Below are 19,984 nucleotides of genomic sequence, written 5' to 3'. Positions count from 1 at the left end.
AAAACAGTTGGTTGCTGCCCTATGTGCAACCTACAAACACTAATTCTTTGAGATACTCTGTCTACTGTTCTACATGTAGTGCACTACTCTGATTTGTAGTTGTACTGCTCTATCCTTCAAGGGCAACCACACGTTGAAGTTGTTTGCCAACGTGTCCTTGGCTTCAAACCCAGCCAAACGTGTTCGGTGAGATCTGTAGTTTGTCTTCACATGTTTTCCAGGCAAGAAACCAAGAGCAGAATCACAAGCTTTTTTTAGACTGATGTAGCAAAAACCTTTAGCTGCCAGTCTTATTACGTGGGAAAAATGTACACAGATCAATTCATGTTATAATTTTACGATATTTTCTTTTGTGAATTTGAAATTATTTACATGAGGTTCACCTGAGTTGACTGACTGTCTAATCTAATTGTTGCAGTTCCTCACTGTGACCAGTGGAGGGCAGTAAATATTCATGATTCTTAACTTTCCAAATAGACAGGCAACTCCTGACTTAGATTAGATTCAAGTTTACTGGCATTGCACAGAGCATAAGTACGGATAAAACTAAATGAAGTGTGGTATGTAACCAAATGTACTGAATAGTACACAGTATAAAATGTAGAATTAGAAAAACTATTTCTGAATGAATTGCGATGCTAAAAAGCTGATGCTACGCTGCATTGCTGGCAGTAATCTGTGTGAAGGAAGGGAATAGTTTGGTCAGACTAATATATTCATCATTCCCAACAAAAGAACACATGAAAACTTTACATAGATACTAACTGTAATAACGTTTTGCCTACATTAGTTAATTGCAGATGTTTTTTTTATTGAGTTTAAGGACAAATCGTTGCTTCACTTAAAAAAATGTATCCCAATACAAACAATTACAGAATATCATGCATTTCATAACTGCATGCCAACATAAACATTTTGTCATCTTATAAACCTAAAATAGTAAAAAAGTAAAATACAAATTACTTAAATATAGTGAATAATATAAAAGAAAAAGAGTCAACGGGATCTCTGTGAATACACCTTATTAAAAGGGACTCTCCGTGCCGACCAATCAGAGGGCAGACAGGCTTCACTTCCTGTTTGGCTGAGGGAATCATTATCGGGTGAGTTAGAAGACGTTTATCTCCCCAAAAAAGTAGAAATGATTCTATATAACTGCCATTGTCTGTAGCGACTAAACAGTGTGTCTGAATACACGTTTTTCCTGTATTTCATTTTTCTTTTCTTGTGAAGAGTGAGCGGTTTGGATTCGCTTTTTGTTTGGCTATTGTCCGTTGTGTGTGTGTGTGTGTTAACAGTTAGCCGCATAGGACTGCTAGCAGTCAGGTTAGCTTAAAGAAGCGGCATCCCTGCGAGGACATTATTGCTGGATTTCACTGTCGCGCGCATCTTTTTTTTTTTTTTTTTTTTTTTTTACGTCTCCTATGTTATTCTGCACAGGCTTCTCCCCACCAAGTAAACCCCTAACCGATTAACCCAGTTACATCGTCCGTGCACGGTGGTCATGGGTGGGATCAAACAGGAGCAGGGTGATTCATCACAGCAGTCCAGACCTTCACATTCAGCAGATCAACCACAAGAAGAGGTGAGTGCTGCGACATCTGACCAACACGCTCAAACACACTCTGTTCTCATTTTATTTGACAGCTAAACGTAATAAATCATACATTCATAAAGGTTAGAATGTTACAGAGGGGACACATTTTGAGAAATGTATTTAACTTTTTCTTTCTTTTACAGAGTAGGTTGGTTGAGCATGTTTGCTCTTGTATGGCAATGTCCTGTTGAGCAGAATAGATGGATAGATAGTTACTTTATTAATTAATAAAACAAAATAAAATAACAAGGACAAACTGTGTCAGTTAATATTATAACCCTAACCCATAAATAAATACCTCTTACTTTAACGTAATACAATTGACAGTTGTCTGCTGAGTAGCACGGATGAGAGAGCAGCCCCCGCCTTCATGTGAGTGTTGTTTCTCCTCTCTGCAGCCAAAGAAGAGAGGCTGGCCGAAGGGAAAGAAAAGAAAGAAGGTGCTACCAAATGGTCCCAAGGCACCGGTGACGGGATACGTCCGCTTCCTCAATGAACGCCGAGAACGTATGCGGGCCAGATACCCTGACTTACCGTTCCCAGAAATCACCAAGAGACTTGGAGCAGAGTGGACTCAATTAGCCCTGAATGACAAACAGGTAAGCATGTATTGTTTATTATAATATATATATACATATGATACACATCTATCCGGCAAGGTCTTATAAGAATATTATAACTGCTAAGGTTAGCCTGCTACTTCCCGCTCAGCGGCAGGCTCATTGATGGACTAACCGGTCACAGCGAGACTGAATTCTTCCCTCAGTAAAGCGGCACTACATTATCTTTGCACCGACAGCGCTACCTGGACGAGGCGGAGCGGGAGAAGATGCAGTACGCCCAGGAGCTGAAGGATTATCAGCAGACTGAGGCCTATCACATCACCACCGCTAAGATACAAGACAAGAGGATCAAGAAAGGTGACGACAACAGAGCTCCACATACGTCTTACTATACGCGATGCACATCACACCACAAGAGTTTGTGTGTGTTATTTCATGACTGTGCCGCGTGAGCTGTAATATGCACATCTTTTCTCTTTCAGAAGACACTCAGTCTGTCATCATCAGCACTAATTCAGAGTCTTCGGTATCAAAGGTACATGACTCGTCCAGATCCTGTCACCGTTTATTCTGCGACGTCAGTTTCACATCCTTGTCAAACGGCTAAGTTGTTGATTTGCTGATTATGTCCTTTAGGCTTGTGACCTCACCAAAGGATTCGACATCCCCATCTTCACAGAGGAGTTCCTCGATCAGAACAAAGGTAACAGAGAAACTGAACACAGGAAACGATCGTTCTTTTAATCTACTACGGATGGCTGCTAAAGCAAATTGTGCGATTACTTTGTTAGCTAATAGGACATTTTATCAAATCCCCCCCCCCCCCCCCCGACTGTAAAGTAAATCCCATCCAACATGACACGCAAGACATAGTCTTGTGCTCCCACCTAATCCCGTTTTGATTTTCCCTTGTTTGTGCTTTCAGCTCGAGAGGCTGAGTTGCGACGGCTTCGTAAGGCCAACATTGAGTTTGAAGAGCAGAATGCGGTGCTTCAGCGGCACATAAACGACATGTACAGTGCTAAAGAGCGCCTGGAGGCTGAACTGGGGCTGGACGAGAAGCGCACCCAGGCTCTTCACCAAAACCTGCTGACCATTAAACACACATTGGTCAACAGTCTGTCATCAGTTCCCCTGCCAGGTCAGCAGTCGGTTGGCTGTATTTAGTCAGAGGAGAAATGCATTAACGAAGACGGATGGATGTCCGATTTATATTTTTCTGCTTGATTTCATTCTCCTGTGACTTTTCTGAACAGGCACCGGAGAGACGGCGTCTCATGGGAACCTGGACTCCTACCTGAGTCGGCTCAGCGGAGTGCTGGAGGGAAACCCTCACAAGCATCGTGCGCTGCTCAGCCAGCTCTGCGAAGTCCTCTCTCATCTGGACAGGTAACTGATCTCATCCAGCCTCCACCTGGCAGGGTTGACATGTTAAAAACAAAAAAAGAAGGTTGGAGGCTGTAATCCAGTGTGCTGATACACTCTGCTTCTTCTTCTGATGAATCTGCTGTCCTTTACTTTGCCTAAATATAGGATTCGATGAGCAACCAGTCATCTTTTTTTTTTCCCATCAAAGCATGAGCTTAAACCAGATGTGTGCTATACTGGGTTCAAATGTGAGGAGTTGTTGCTAAAATATTGTGCTTCATGTTTTTGTGAGGCTTACTCGCATGAGTGCTCCAAGTCGGGTTCACCATACTCTCTTACAGACTGGTCGTAAATTGTTCATTTCACCCTGTTCATCAGGAGGTGTGCGTTCAAGAAATTTGAGCATTAGCACAAGTCTAAATACCCATATATAGTATTTATGTCTCAATATTTTCTTTGTTTATTTCTCTAACGCTGTGCTTTGATTCGTTGTCAGTGAGAAGTTATGAGGAGACTTCAGCTGGCGACCCTTTCATTCCTGCATCAGAGGGACGCGTGTCCGGCTCGGTGGCGTTCGGTCAAGTCGGTGCCAATCAACAGAGCATGTGGATATCTCAAGGATAGTAAAGGCAAGGGTGCAAACACTTCAAAAAACGCCACACACAGTCCGCGTCTACATGCCTCTTCTTTATGAATATGTCTATAAGGTAGAAAATGTGTAGTCATGCACATGAGTTTTTGTGACTGTAAATCTGTGTGCCAGGGTTTAGGGTTTTTACACTTCAGGAATTTCATTTAATGTAATATTATCTTCAAATCTGCTTTAATTAAGTCAAATTGGATTGACCCTAACCTCATTGTGTAGTATCTGCAGTTACCCACAGGCCCATGACCTGTCCAACAAGACAAACCTAGTTATTTGTTTACAATAAATGCCATTTGGCATTTGGTGGGTGGGGTAATGTGTAGTATTATTTAGAGCGCATGAAAAACACAAAACTGGAAAGGGTGAAAATGAAATGTCTGGGTTTACATGTTTGAATTGACATTGATGATGGCAGGTTGTTGAATGGACAAGCAGTTTCACATGTCACAATATTATATATTTGTGAAGTATATTTGTATTTTCTGAAATGTTCATTAAACCATACTGAAAATATTTCCAGCAAAAGGTGAATGTGAGAAAAAGTTGCTTTTCTCCTGTTTTTTTTGTTGTATAAAATTCCCGTCTCAAGTTAAAGCCGCATCACAAAACGACTTGTTTTCCCCCTCTCAAATATGCCTCGTGTGTGTGTGTGTGTGTGTGTGTGTGTGTTTTCGGTGAACTGAGTCTGTAGGGATGTTATTTAACCAGCAGGGGGAGCTATTAGCCAACACTGGCTTAAATCTTGGAACAGTTTTATTTAAGGCTACATCAGTCTGGTGTCAACTGAAAGGGTTAAGATTGGATGAACTGGGGTGAATACGCAACACACTGACTGACTAGGTCTCACCAAGGCAGGGCCATTAATAGTTAGTCACGAATTATCTGTTTTGTTTGTTCTGTATTTCTTCAGCTTCTAGTCAAGTATCGCTCATCTAAATCACCTCGTTACGGTTTGTGTCCCTCATCATGTTCATCTTAAATCTTGTAAAACACGCTCTCCAGGTGAAATTCTGCTGAAGAGGAGCAGTATGAAGTGCTCCATACTTTCCCCTATAACTGACTCTTATCAGTGAAGTCCTTTAACTGACTGCTAATTGGTGCTAAGTAATATTGACAAAATCAATCATTACAATAGTTTTCACAGTGTTGCGTCATCATTTGAGGATTTCCTAAAATGTTTTTTGACAAAACATGTCGAAGATCCAGAGGGAGAGGCTAATAATCAGGTGTTACGACATCTCCACCCCCTTTTCACGCCACCAGCACCGCCCTGACGTCACCGGCAGGAGCTGTCCACGCAGCGGCGGTGCTGAAGCTGAACAAGATGGCTGTGTGTTGGCGAGCGGAGAGCTGAGACAGAAGGGGGGTGGGAAAGAGTCTCAAATTTAGAGGGACACGCCATTAAAACAAAAAGAAGAAGACGGGGGATTGCGACGCTGGCGTTCACTCTCGAAGTGTGAAGATTTTATTTTATTTTTGTCGGGCGTAACGAGCGCTGCCAGGCCCCCGTCTCTGCCAGCGACGGCAGGCTTCTCCACCTCCAAGCCCAACGATTCGCTCCCAGGCTGTGCACCGATTATTCGCTCGATAACGGAAGCGGGTGAAGAAGCTGGACCCTGTACTAAAGGCGCATATAAGAAATGTCATTGCTGTGTGTTGGAGGTAAGAGAACATGGCCATGCCTTGCTGTGCATTTCACCTGCTGGTGTGAGCGGCTTTAATATCACCAAGTCTTCTCTTTACTGCTTTTGGGGATTCACCTGTTAGGATAACGAGCCTTCATCAATATTTTAAGAATCGCCATGTTACACAGGAATGTTTATTTTTAATTTGCCACGCTATTAATTGTCAGGTTCATGCAAATCCCATCAATAAGGCGAACGCTGCATATTTCTAATATATATTTCTATGTATTTTATTTTTACATTTACATCGCTCCTATGGGTGACAGTCTGGGCTAATTACAAAACCTGCCATTGCTACAACCGGATCGATTTATGGAGTAGGTGCATGCTTTCTGACGGCCGCTGTCAAACATAGTAAAACAAGATGTAACCCACTCTCAGTTGCGCCCCCACCCCCCATGCCCGTAAAATAATCGCGAGGTGTTATTTGTTTCATGTAGATAAAAAGAAAGAAACCGAAGGTTTTAACTGAAGTCATCTAATGTGGACCTTAAATCTCAGTTTTCGTGCGTAATTGCGCGGACCAAAATATAAAAAAGGCGTGTGCGGTAGACTACCGGTTATACAGTAGGATATTTCTTTAAGCCACATGATTGGTTGCAGCATTCTATAATGAAATTTCTTCTTTTGATTTATTTCCCCAATGGAGGTCCAAATAGTTTTTCTACTGTATAAACAGAGACTCATCTCAACTGTATTATATTATTATGTCTTCCTTCAGTCGTTGTTTGTCCTTTGATGGATGGAGCCAATGATGACTGTGACGTATTTTTCCAGAGAAACAAGTAGAAAATACCCGAAAGAGACTTTGTATGTTTTACATTTAAGAGATTGTCGGTGAATCAGTCCTAAAGACTTAAATGGCATTCAGTCACTGTAATAATGGCGTTTAAAGCACAATGTGGTCATTTCTAAAATGTAAAATGATATTGTTTTTTATTGGTGAAGTTGTGGAACATTTTGTATCAGCAGGTCCACGACTTTATTTCCTCTTATTAACCTGATCTGAGTCTTATTGCTGTCAGATTTAAATTAAAGTGCATTACTGTGCAAGAGCAAACGGGATGGATAGATTATGCAGATTGTGTCTCCATAACAAATGCATAACAAAATGTAAAACTGTTTGAGTTTAAACAGATCTCCAGCTCTCTTAATAAATCATCAGAGTTTCTCAAGTTGCACAGTTATTAACAACTCATTAATAACCCCTGAGCCTTCCACTGGGAGCGCGTTTGCAGTCTGAATATTTTTGGGCCAGTTTGGTCTCACTCTCTCCCCTGAGACACTTGATGAACACATTGCCTGATTTCTAAGGGAGCAGTGAAGGAAAGATGTAAAAGTGACTGCTTCAAACTTGGCCTGCAGATTCTCTGAGAGGTTGCAGCAGGCTTGTAGTGTGTATGAAGAGGCTGCTGTGCTGTTCACACCAGTGCTAGAGCTGATTGCACAGATGTCAGCATTGAAATCCAGGCTCGTTGGTGGTCCCTGTCCTGAGGCTTTGTTGGCATAGCAACCCCAATGTATTTTCTCTGCTGGCATTTTCTCATTCGATTCTACACAGGAAAAACGGGAGAGTAATTTTTCCGGAGTTACAATTATTTTCCACTGAAGGAGTCATATTTAATCATTTTGGAGTGTAATTACTTCCAGTAGCCAGTAGAGTGTGAGTAAATATTCAGAATAAAATCTATTGGAGTAAAACAGCGTGACCACGCCCACAACGGTTCCTTAAGTTTCGTTTCTGCCGCCATGACACCTCTCGCTACACTGGAATGAGCTGACGTTTTATGGAACGGAAGGGCTGAAGTGAGGAACAGAAGACGGCATTTGAAATAACATGTCAGGTAAGGTCATTCGTTTTGGTTAACTTCATGTGTGTAAGGTACATTGTGTAGCAACATTGCAGCTAACCTAACGTTACTTCACTATTTGCATTGTCAGATATGAGCCGTAGCTTCTGATTGTTCGCGTTAGCAGATGCTAACGGTAGCTTCTAACGTTTTCACATAACTTAGTCACAGTCAAACGTTAGCTTCTAACGCATTAACATCAATTCGCAAAATATTTGGTGGTTTATGGACATATTAACGTCGACACACCTGGATTAAAGTCTCAATAAAGTAGTATTAGCTATCATCAGTAGCCAGCGGACTTCACTGAGCAGGTGCATGTGTGTTTTATTCTGTGTAGAGGGGCTGTCTTTTGCTGCAGTTAGTTGGTGCAACAGGTACATTTTACTGTGAAAATGGCTATGTAGAATTTGCAGTTTGTTGGCGTCAACACGTGTATTTTACTCAGAAAGGAGCTGTTAACGACCGTTTTAAGCTGCATTTGTTGGCGCTAACCTGTGTATTTTACTCTGAAAAGAGCTGTTAAAAACCGTTTTAAACGGACTGTTTCTAGCTGCGTTTGTGGGCGCTAACACGTGTATTTTACTCTGAAAAGAGCTGTTAACGACTGTTTTAAGCAACTGTTTCCGGCTGCGTTTGTTTGCGCTAACACGTGTATTTGACTCTGAAAAGAGCTGTTAACGACTGTTTTAAGCAACTGTTTCCGGCTGCGTTTGTTTGCGCTAACACGTGTATTTGACTCTGAAAAGAGCTGTTAATGACTGTTGGACTGTTTCTAGCTGCGTTTGTTGCCGCCAACACGTGTATTTGACTCTGAAAAGAGCTGTGTTGATGGACTGTGTTTCGCTGCAGTTCATCAGCACCCTGGTCGATGCAACATGTGTGTTATACTTTGAAAAAATGCACTTCACTCTGTTGACTGCTAAAACTAGCTGGGCTTGACATTGGCACGGGCCACTCGCGAAGTGCGGGTAGAATTCCGCAGCATAAGCTGATTGATCTGTTGCACTGTGGCATGCTAGAGACGGCCAAGTCGGAGACAACCAGGTGAAGTAGACATTGTTCAAGATGAGACAACTGGTTACATTTCTGATGATGTGTTCACGCCAAACGCAGTAGATTACATACAAAGTCTATGCACAGCCACTATGAGACTGGAGTGACGCGAATTGGCGATTCAAGCGAATGAACAGGTCCCTTTAGTACAGCGTAATAAAGACGTGCTTAAAATGTCCCTCGTTTTTATAATGAAATAGTTTACCCTTGTGGAGACCTACTATTAGTCCATGCATCATGTCTTTCTAATGTTGGCTTACTGTGGTATTACTAATGTTGGCAGTCAGCTGTTTCTGATAATGAAACTAATTTAATTGTTTTTGTCATGAAGGATGCAAGCTGTAAGAGTGAAGTACAGAGATCGTCAGAAGTACATTTGTTATGAGGGGCAACTAACCTTCAAATCATTTTTGGATTGTGGTGAGTGAAAAATATTGCACACACTAACCTGTGGAACAATACACTTGGGATGTCACTCTATGTTTTGCATACCTGAAAGTCTTTTCCCTGGAATAGCAAAGGTCTGCATGGAACACTGTCAGTTTTGGGATTACAATGTTCAAGTGAAGATGGCCTTCTGATTGCTGTCTGTTATGTTTTTCTGCAAATACACAACCGATTCATCACTAAGCTTGTCCCTTGGTATTTTGTCTTCACAGTTGCCAAGAAATTTGACCTTCCAACCTTGGACTTAAAAGTCTATGATGAATCAAAGACCGAAGTTGATGAGGAGGTGTTTGAGTTTCTACTAAAGAAACAAGACATTGGTGTGCTGGAGATTTGTCTACCCCAAGACCCAAATCTTGAGGGTTAGTTACTTATTAGCTTATAACTTCATATTTATCTGTACGGCTTGGTCAATCTAACATGTTTTGAATATGCAAGACAATTTAATATATCTGAGTTGGGGTTTTTTAAAATCTTATTTAGATATTTTGAAATCATCTCTGCTCACCCTTTCCACAATTTCTGGAACTGTTGTGGGCATGATACAATGTGAAATATTTGCATTCCTCTAATAATGGATGTGTGCACTTATATTGTCTTATAGTCACATTGTTAATCACATTAGTTCAATGTTAATATGATTTCTAGATTCTTTGAGCTCCCCTTCATGCTCCTCCTTTGCAAGCTTCAGTGGAGACAATGAGAGGGACTCGGACGACACCACTATATTGCAGCATAGTCCTGCTACAAGACAAAGAGATGAGGGAAGTCATCTAGCTCAGGTAAGCTCTGCAGTTTCCCTTGCATCCTTTCTGAAGGTTTAAAAAAAATGCCAAGGTTGAATGGTAAATGGCTGAATAACTGAAGTTGTAAAATTGTGGCCATTCTGTTTGATAATACTTGATGTCATTATTGTTTTAAACGTTTCATTGTGTTCATTTTTGTTCTTCCCACTTAGATGATTGAAGACATCCTGAAGAACAAACCTGGAGGAGAGAGGATCATGAATGAGTATGCCCGAACAAAAAGCCTAACGGATGCCAGAAGACGTGATATGGTCAAGATATTGGTCGCACATATGACAAGTGAACATGGGTATGTTGTCATGTTGTTATTATTACATACCTGCACTCCTAATACACATGTGTGTCTTGAATTGACACAGTACAACACCCCTCTTTTAGCAGGTGGAATTTACACATCAATACTTTTGATTGGAGCACATATAGTAAAGTCTGTGTGTTTGTGTGTAGGACAAGTCCTTCAAGGCGCGTTAAAGAGGACTACGCAAGGGGCATCACTACCTTGTACCCATACCTGGCCGATCCTAGGAGCAAGTTAGGCTATGTAAGTACATTAAAACGTCTAACTTATTTACTTTTCACTTGCTTGGAATGTAAATATTTCAACTGCTGTTTTACAGATGGGTAGTGTTTTTATTTCAAATAAAGATCTGTAAACATTACTGCATGGCAACAAGGGCTGTCACTTTTTGAACATTTGTTTGAATGTAATTAACATTCAAACTCTAATGACTCATTTGAATAAAAAATGTACAGTCTATATCCACAGCTGACTGTTTAACGTAGTTTACTTTGTCACCCAACAGAGGGCGCTCTAACGTATTGCGTGTCATTTCATATTTGTTCGAGTGTTATTTTTGGAAAAGGTGACAGCCCTAATGGCCACCATCTCTGCCTTCCCCGTAAGTTGAACTCTGGCGGTGTTAAAGCTCAGTTTACTTTCGCACCGCAAGGGTTAGCCCATTAACAAGACACAACACTAACCGTGTAATACAATAACCTCTGTTTTTCAAAATAACTGTCATTAGAAAGAAAGGCCTCATCACAATACTAGGAAATATGATAGTTTTTGGGGAAAGATTAAACTATTTCAACTTGTTCAATCAAACTGAATAACCCTTTTTACTTTAGGAGCATTATTACAATGCAGAAGATGGGAGTGGGTATCTGGCATGGAGACTGAAATTTGTTCAGAAGGAAGCATCGGAGGGAAAAAAGAAGACCTGCAGTCAGTCACAAACACTAACTGGTATGTGTGAAGTCTAATTCATAATGCATGATGAGGGAATAATCATATAATGTATATATATATATATATATATATATATATATATATATATATATATATATATATATATCCTATTTTTCTTCTGGAGACGTAAGTGCCTGCATGGCCATCCTTGCAGAGTTTTCCAAGCCTTATTTCTTATATCTTAGGACATAATATCATATACTAACCCAGTAATTGATAAAAGTGCCACCACTATTACAGGTGGTCCAAAAGCAGAAAGAGACTCATTCAGAGTGGAAAACGGGCTAACCACAGAAAGCCTGTGCTGCGAGGCCATTGCGCTTATGAAGCATACAGCTGATGAAGCAACTGTGAAGGAGAAGATGAAGCAGACCTTTACCTATCGCCAAGACATGGTTCATGACCCAGTGAAGTCCTCTGAACTATTCACAGCGTTTCCAAGATTCCTGGACATGGCAGGACTGGTATGTGAACGTTCTACTGCCACTGTCATGACAATATTATTTCTGTTCTACAATAGCCTGGGTAGGGTTGTAAGATCTGTCATGACCATGGTGCTACACCATAATGTTTACTGTTCTGTTTTGACCAATTCTATCTTGTCTGCAGATTGACCAAGACTTTGGTCTGATGTTTGGGGATGCTGCTACTACAAAGTTCCTGGAGAGATGGCCTACTATCTACAAACAGAAAGTCCTCGAACAAAGCCGTGGCCTCACACAGACAGCCGATCTTCAAGACCTGGTTCAAAATGCTGAATGCACAACAGACGTGGAAAATGGTATGCTAAAAGTTAAGGATCATAGTTATGGAAGAGAGAATAGTTTTTGAATGAAAAATGGATTGACTGTTCGCTTGTAGTAAATGCTTGTTTATGAATTTTTACTTCCAGGATGGGACAGTGACATGTCATCCATTTTGGTTCTTGTCCACCTTCTACCACCATCACCACATGGCCGCAAGAGACCAGGAAAACTCTCAGCCAGACAAGCCAGTGACCGTCTTGTGAAATTCATTAAGGTGAGGTTACAGTTCAATTAAACTGGAAAATCGTCACTGTTCTGTCCCCTTTTCTAAACCTTTCAATCCTCTTTTTAAGATTATGGTCAATTAAGACATTTCCTTAAACTGACTAATTTTATAGCTGACTAATTCATTATTTTTTCTGTCACAGACTGGGATGAGCATCCAGGGGCATCTGGACGGCATCGTGGAAAGCCTTCAACCATACCTGCTAGCTGTGGGGACCCAGAAGAGTCTGATTCACAAATACTTCATTGTGATTGACAAGCATGCAATACCTTGTAAGTCACCAGACACACTTGCCTGTTTTGATGAGCTTTTCAAAGCTCATTTTGTCTTTGGTACTTCGTACAACCAGGATCTGGTAAATGTGTACAACTTCTTGCAAACCACGATCTTTGAAATCGATGTTGATACCACTAAGGTGAATCCAAGGGTTGCAGAGTTGAGGGCTCGGATGCTGCATTGAGTTGATACGAAGATGTTTTGTTTTATTTGCAAAATCCCCCAGGCAAACACCAATTCCCTGACAAAACACTTGAAGTTGATCCACGGACTTTGTTCAGGAAAGACCCTTCGTCTTAAATGTGGTCAGGCTGGTTGTTCACTAGTTTATGGCACTTTTTCTGGGTTTCGAAAGCATCTAAATAAAGCACATGAACCTTGTTCTGATCCTGGTGAAGGCCCATCTACATCTGAAGATTTAGCAGCAAGTAATTTTGATGACTTGCCAGCAAGAAGTTCACCTTCTGACTCAGTCCTTCTCAAAAGGAGTCTTGTAGACAGCTGCGCTGCAACAGTAGCCGAACTTAAAGTGGCAGGCGTAAGTGAAACAACTGTTAACTCTTTGGTAATTTCGATGGAAGAGATTGTTGACGATATCCATAATCAAGCAAAAGAATCTGTGAAGAAGTGTCTATCTTTACAGGAGCCTATCAAAAGCGACATTGAGAGCAAAATTGATCAGTGTTTCGAAAAAATGGAAAATCCCTATGGTGTATTAAATTCTGAGAGTAAAAGAAGGCAGTATTTTACAGAGAAGTGGGGAAGGGTAGACTTAGTTGAATATGTTCTTGGTACAAGATTTGATACCCTACGCAATCGCACCACTGGAACTTATGATCAGGTTGTTGTCACTGATAAATTAGTTTACATCCCTATTTTGAAAACTTTACAATTTATTTATCAACATCCTAACATAAAAGAGATGATGCAGACTTCAAGTTCAGGAGAAAATCTTCATGACTTGTGCGATGGAGATCTTTTCAAGAGTCATGATCTATTTTCAAAACAGAAGCATGCCATTCTGATTCAGCTTTTTTATGATGATTTTGAAACTGCAAATCCTTTAGGCTCAAAACGGGGAATACATAAATTAGGTGCACTCTATTTCACCTTGCGGAATTTTTCTCCCAAGTACAACTCAAATCTGCTTAATATTCATTTGGTCGCTTTATTTCATGCCCAAGATGTTAAAACATATGGCTTTTCTAAAATACTTGATCCACTTATGCAGGATATTAAAATACTTGAGAAGGATGGAATTCGGGTCCCCTTGTATGATCAGCCAGTGTATGGAACTATTGTCCAAGTTACAGGTGACAACCTTGGTCTTCACAGTTTGTTTGGTTTTGTTGAATCATTCAGTGCCAGATATTGTTGCCGCTTCTGTCTTGCTGAGAAAGAAGACTTTCAGACTGAGTTTAATGAAGATTCACCCAAGATAGTTTTGCGAACTCGCGCACTTCATGCGGAACATTGCCAAATGATGGAGACAAATCCCACTCTTCCCTATGTGATGGGCGTTAAACGTTCTTGCATTCTAAATTCCTTGCAATATTTCAATACATGTGAAAACTTCTCTGTCGATATTATGCACGATATCTTGGAGGGAGTGGCACAATATGAAATGAAACTTCTATTACTGCACTTGAAAGATAAGTACACAACATTAAAAGAAATAGACTGTAGAATTAGGAGTTTTAACTATGGCTATATGGAGCAAAACAACAAACCTCCTACAGTTAAGTTAAGGGAGGACTCAAATGACTTGGGGTTGAATGCAATCCAATCCTGGTGTTTACTTCGCAATCTACCACTTATCTTTGGAGACTTGGTTTGTCCAAATGATCAACACTGGTATTTGCTACTGCTTTTGCTTCAAATTGTAAACATTGTATTTTCACCAAAGTTATCAAAGGGTATTACTATTTTTTTGAAACACTTAATCGTGGAACACCACAGGTTGTTCAAGCATTTGTTTCCAAACAAAAGGCTGCTACCAAAACATCATTTTATGGTGCATTACCCTATGTGTATTCTTAAAATTGGACCACTTTTGCATAGTTGGTGCATGCGCTATGAAGCAAAGCATCATTTCTTTAAGAAACAATTAAAAAGCTTCAAAAATATCACTAAAACTTTGGCCAAGAAACACCAAAATCAAATAGCATACAGGTGGCAGACATTTGATCCCAATGAAGTGATAATTGGTCCAGGTAATATGGTAGCTTTAAATGTGCTAGACTGGGGCTATGAGATAGCTGAGACTATTCAGGTACCAATTGACACCAAGGTTTTAAATATTAGATGGGCCAAACACCATGGAAATATGTATCGGACGGGTTTAGTCGTTTGTCTGAAGGTTCATTGTGAGATGCCAGTTTTTCACAAAATCCACCATGTAGTTCTGAAAGATGAGAGGTTATTGTTTGTTACATTTGCCCTGCAAACAGTGTGTCTTGATGAGCATTTTAATGCATATAAAGTTGTGTGCACAAAAGACGGACCTCATGTAGTTGATGTGAAAGAGATTTTCTGTTATAAAGCATTTGATGTACAAATGTCATACAGGTGTGATGATGCAAGTTTGTTTATTGTGCCATACTGTTTCCTATGATGTCATAGTGAAAAGGCCAAAGTGTTCCAAAGGTCCAAAATGTATTCTGTAAAATATGTATGGATACATTGCACATTTGTAATACAAAATAATAAATTGTGCTTTGGTAAATACTGATATCTGATTTATTTAACTTGTTGGGTTTAATGATAACCTTCCAGAGTAAGTTCTCTCAGGTTTTAATCATAATTTAGTTCTCTATGGAGTGTAATTTAGTTCTATATGGAGTGGAATATAGTTCTATATGGAGTGGAATATAGTTCTATATGGAGTGGAATGTAGTTCTATATGGAGTGGAATATAGTTCTATATGGAGTGGAATGTAGTTCTATATGGAGTGGAATGTAGTTCTATGTGGAGTGGAATGTAGTTCTATATGGAGTGGAATGTAGTTCTATGTGGAGTGGAATGTAGTTCTATGTGGAGTGGAATAGTTCTAAGTTGAGTAAAATGGCAGTAGAGTTGTTTTCATTTTATGCTACATAGAGTAAATTATCATCATCTAGAGTTAAATACAAACACTGAATAGAGTAAAAAATACTCTGAATCATTAACTCTGAGGCAAGAGTAGATTTTACTCTATATAGACTGGGACCAAATGTTGTATTTTATTGAGTAAAATTTTATTCAATTTGAGTAAAATTTACTCCGACAAATTTACTGTGTACGCTCTCTGTTATATTCCTGCAGCTAGGTTGATATTGATGGTGTCTTCTCTTCACGGTGGCTGTTAGTAGAATGAAGAAATCGAGAGGATGATGAGCTCGGCGGTTTACCTTGAGCTGCTGCACGGTAACATGAGTTGGGCTGATGAACGCTGCAGTGGGCAGTGATGTGTGTGCGTTTATTCTACTTCCATGTCCCGTGATGTTGGATGTACTGTTTGAGCTAATGGCCTGTGCCACAGAAGCTGAATAAGCGCATTCAGCTCTGGCAGCCTTCCTCTTACTGTCACCTCCTGTAGCGAGACGCCAATTCAAGCATGATAACTTTATAGCAGAGTGAGCCGCGAGAGACATCCTCATTAGTGTCACCTTCCTCTCATTGAGGCGTTATCCACACATCTATTTACATATGAATGCAGAAAGTCAGAAAGTCCAACATCAGCAATGAATATAATTTAGCAACAACCCGTCCTTGGCTAGTTCTCTATCTTATTACCATTTCAAACACATTGCTGTGTTGCTGTAAGAATGACTGCGGGTACTGGGGAGATCAATCGTGTATTAATGGAGATATATACAGCACTGTAGTATTCATATTCTGATTTGAATGATTCCAAGGCTACATACTGTTGATATATTCTCTAAAAGCTTAAAGTCTTAATATCTTGCACCTATTTAAAGCCGTCATACTCCGATCAACGTTGATACGTTCCCCAAGGCAGGTGTGGGACACAAACACACGCTGTAATAATAATTACAGACCTCTCAGTGTAACAGTTTTTCTTAATTCTGCACTTGAGTCATTTCTCCTTTCTTTGTCATCATCTTTAGATTTCTTCCTCACTGTGTTCCCTGTCTGCCGGTTTGTATTGTTGTTCCTGGTGTCAGTATGCTCTGAAGTGTGGGCTCTTTGAAAGCTTTTGATTGGAAAACCTCAGGAAATCAAAAAAAAGCCCCTTTTAGGTTGTCTGCACTGGGCCGCGAATGAATGTATTTGTCCAATTTTCCGCAGCAAAGAAAGAGAAAATGAGATTCAGTAATTGCTGTGGCAGGGACTCAACATTGGTTTGAGGGTTTGCAGAAAATATGTAACTCCTTTTCACCTACTCCCTTTCATTCGTTCCCCTGTTCAGTAACTGCAGCAGTGGTGGTTCTGCCTGTGAGCTGTAAGCACCCCCTCCCAACACACACCCCTGTCACACTGAAGTGGTTATTTTTAGTGTTGGGGGTGCAGCTCGCTCTGCCCGCATCCGGCTGCACAGAGAGATGAATGGAGCACGAGACAAAGAGATAGAAAGGAAGCACACGTGCATACACATGGCAGGAGGAGCGAGTGATTGAGTGAGAGGACCGATGACTGGTCGATGGTGAGGAGAGGACAGTGTATGAGACAGAGGGAGAGTGTTGACAACGGTGCAGCCAAGTTGAATCTGTCATTTACTGTCCAAAGCGAGAAAATAACTCATTTAAACGCCTCCTTCTCAAAGTCTTTATTCAAGGCTTCCATGGAAAATATTATTCCTTGCCGCTGAGGTGTGGCTGCCTCATCAGCAGCTGAAGTATCATCAGGATGTGGATTTTACTTTTAAAGTTGGGCTACGATCCACTTGCTCCGCCACCTGCCTCATGAATCACACCGATATTTAAGCAATAAGCATTATCCCAATGGTTTGCTCGGGTGACGCTATTTTTAGAAGCCAATTTGTCCACAACGATGATCATGCTTGTTCTGCTGCCACCGACTGAGAAAGTGACTCAGAGTGTGTTTCTTTGTCAGTTAAGGTTCATTTCGATTTTAAAGTATGCTTATTCCCCGTATGTCTTTCCTGAAATGTTACATCAGTGAAAAGAGGCAATCAGCAGGGATCAAAGAAAAAAGAAAGAGAACCACCCAGAGCTCTGAATATTAATACCTCACTGCTGAACATGGGGATGCTGGGCATCGACGGGGTGCCGGATTGAATGAATAATGAATAGACTGTTGACGTCACTGTGGTTTTATAAGTCAGTTTGGTACCTCCAGAGGTCCCTGCATGGAGGAGCCGGCAGTGGCACCTCAGCAGAGCCACTTCTATTGTGCTAGGCAGAAAAGCAGCACCGCTCCATCTTTTATCCACCACCCCCTGCTGTCAACCATCCAGGATTACATGCACATACATCATTCAGAGAGGACGAGGTATGGGGCCACTCTCCTCCCTGGCATCAGCTTTTACTCTCGCCTCCACAAACTGTCCTCCTGGCCCAGTGACTCAGAGATCCTGCCACCTCCTGCTGAACGGATGCAGGCTTCCATATTGAGATCCTGGCATTCTGTCCAGAGAGGAAAGAGGAGTCCTAGACTGAGAAGAGCAGACCCCCCCCCCCTCTCTCTTTTTAAAAATGCCAGGCTCCTGTCAATCACCAGCTGTACTTTCATGCTACATGCAGAGGCATGCCTGGACTGTAGGTTAAAGTCCCATCACGCTGTAAGCAAAGGCCTGAGAAAAGCCTTTGAGGATTCACTGAATGTTATATTTGCAGCATGAAAATGTGAAATCTTTGAAAACTTTATTGATTTTGATATTACAGCTCACGTTTTCCCTAATTTCTTGTTTGTATTCTCAATTTGTTTGCAGTGAAGAAAGCCAAGCTCGATGGACCCCAAGGTGAGTTCACCCATGAGTTGCTTTTTTTCACTGAATCAGAATGTTTCCTAGAAACACACACAGTATCATGACCAATGGCGTTTGTATTCTATACTTTTTACAGAGAAATTTAACACATACGTGACCCTGAAGGTGCAGAATGTTAAGAGCACAACCATCGCTGTGCGCGGCATCCAGCCGTGCTGGGAGCAGGACTTCATGTTGTGAGTGCTTCTTGCTCTCTCTCACATCTTCTGCCCTCTTTTATCTCACCAGGCTTTTCCTTTCCTCCCGTTTCAGCCTCAGTCCTCTTCTGTAAATCGGCCTGTACGTTGCTTAATTGGGGGACAGACTTTGCTGCACATTTTCGACTCTTATTTCATACTACATTCCCTACTCTTCACACCCACTAGCCATCCTCCTCTCTCGCTTTCTCCCCTCACTGCCTTCTCCTTTAAATAGCACCGGTAGTGCAATGAGCCTTCTCTTTTTACAGAGAGGCTGATAACTGTACACATTAAAGTTTATGTGACCAAGAAAGGCGGCATTAGATTAATCAAAGGAGGCGTCAGATAAGCCAAGAGTTGTGATATACACATGAACGTCTGTTATCAGGCCCTGAGGGAGTACCACTGCATATGCGAAACAGGTCGTACAAAGCCGTTTGTGGCCCCAGAGGGGGCTGAATGAAATCGGATGAATTGCCTCGCGTGATGTCACTCGAGTCGGCGTCAGCTGGGGCTAAGTTTGAAAATAAAAAACAAATCTGAGCTCCTCATCTCTGCTTGAGGCTAGCGGCTCGAGGCTACATTAGCTGCTACTAGCATGGAGTTCTCTTTTGTGTATGAACCTCTGGCTTTGCCGGCACAGTAGCGTTTTAGTTTGAACTTATCTTTTTACTCTTAAAGAAGGGGAACTTTCAATGGGCTTTAATGCAAGAAATTAAAGTATGTCCACTTGGACGTATTTCGAGAATGCAATATGTTTGCTGTTGCAATTATGGTTGTGAATTTAGTTGACATAGTTCGAGAAAAAAAAATCTAGATGTTAATATCAGTTGGCAGATGCAAGTCAATGGTGCCTACACACCTCTTTAGATCACTCACTTCCTCCCGCTCCTTTCCTCTCAATTTCTTTCCCCTTTCCCAACATTCAGGCTGAATTTGCCAGATTTTGCCAGAATTTGCCAGATTTCCTCCTCCACTTTCCAAGGAAACCGAACGATGTGTTTACATATCAAAGCTGTGGTTATTATTAGGTTTTCAATTAAGACAGCCGGTGGGCTCGGGGAAGCGCACTGCCTGACAATAAGAGCTGCGTAGTGATCTGATAATCTGCCAGTCAGATTTGTAATCACTTTACAAATGCGAGTTATATTTGCTGTATATGAGCGTTGCTTGATGGAAAGATGAGTAACGATGAGTTCACTCATGTTTGTCATACAGAAATATAGATAGTCTCTGCTGTTGTCCCAGCTGGGCTCTCTCTTCTATCCTGCCAGCAGCC

General features: G+C 41.1%; 3 protein-coding genes across 3 annotated transcripts in view; all 3 read left to right on the top strand.

The window, feature by feature from the left end:
• Positions 1-1,084: 1,084 nt before the first annotated feature.
• hmg20b (high mobility group 20B) lies at positions 1,085-4,611 on the top strand. The gene is made up of 9 exons (XM_079267557.1): positions 1,085-1,103; positions 1,441-1,585; positions 1,996-2,196; positions 2,397-2,517; positions 2,643-2,695; positions 2,797-2,863; positions 3,086-3,301; positions 3,417-3,549; positions 4,025-4,611. Exons 2-9 carry the CDS (start codon positions 1,505-1,507, stop codon positions 4,035-4,037), a joined length of 885 nt encoding a protein of 294 aa, XP_079123683.1. The 5' UTR covers positions 1,085-1,103; positions 1,441-1,504; the 3' UTR covers positions 4,038-4,611.
• Positions 4,612-5,814: 1,203 nt separating this feature from the next.
• Positions 5,815-19,984, top strand: part of unc13a (unc-13 homolog A (C. elegans)) — a gene marked incomplete at both ends in the record, with an annotated part of 48,697 nt that continues 34,527 nt past the window's right edge. Inside the window, 3 exons of the mRNA XM_079267030.1 lie at positions 5,815-5,836; positions 18,470-18,499; positions 18,603-18,702. Coding sequence (XP_079123156.1) covers positions 5,815-5,836; positions 18,470-18,499; positions 18,603-18,702 — 152 coding nt within the window. The remainder of the gene's footprint in view (positions 5,837-18,469; positions 18,500-18,602; positions 18,703-19,984) is intronic.
• On the top strand, positions 7,444-15,776 carry LOC306776268 (uncharacterized protein). The gene is made up of 11 exons (XM_079266904.1): positions 7,444-7,703; positions 9,097-9,185; positions 9,425-9,574; positions 9,861-9,994; positions 10,171-10,307; positions 10,466-10,559; positions 11,147-11,264; positions 11,508-11,731; positions 11,877-12,048; positions 12,160-12,287; positions 12,442-15,776. The coding sequence occupies exons 2-11, from the start codon at positions 9,098-9,100 to the stop codon at positions 12,757-12,759; spliced, it is 1,563 nt and encodes a 520-aa protein (XP_079123030.1). The 5' UTR covers positions 7,444-7,703; position 9,097; the 3' UTR covers positions 12,760-15,776.

This window comes from Melanostigma gelatinosum, assembly GCF_949748355.1.
Source record: "Melanostigma gelatinosum genome assembly, chromosome: 4".
In the NCBI taxonomy this organism is placed as follows: domain Eukaryota; kingdom Metazoa; phylum Chordata; class Actinopteri; order Perciformes; family Zoarcidae; genus Melanostigma; species Melanostigma gelatinosum.
This window is presented reverse-complemented; position numbering and strand designations above follow the sequence as displayed.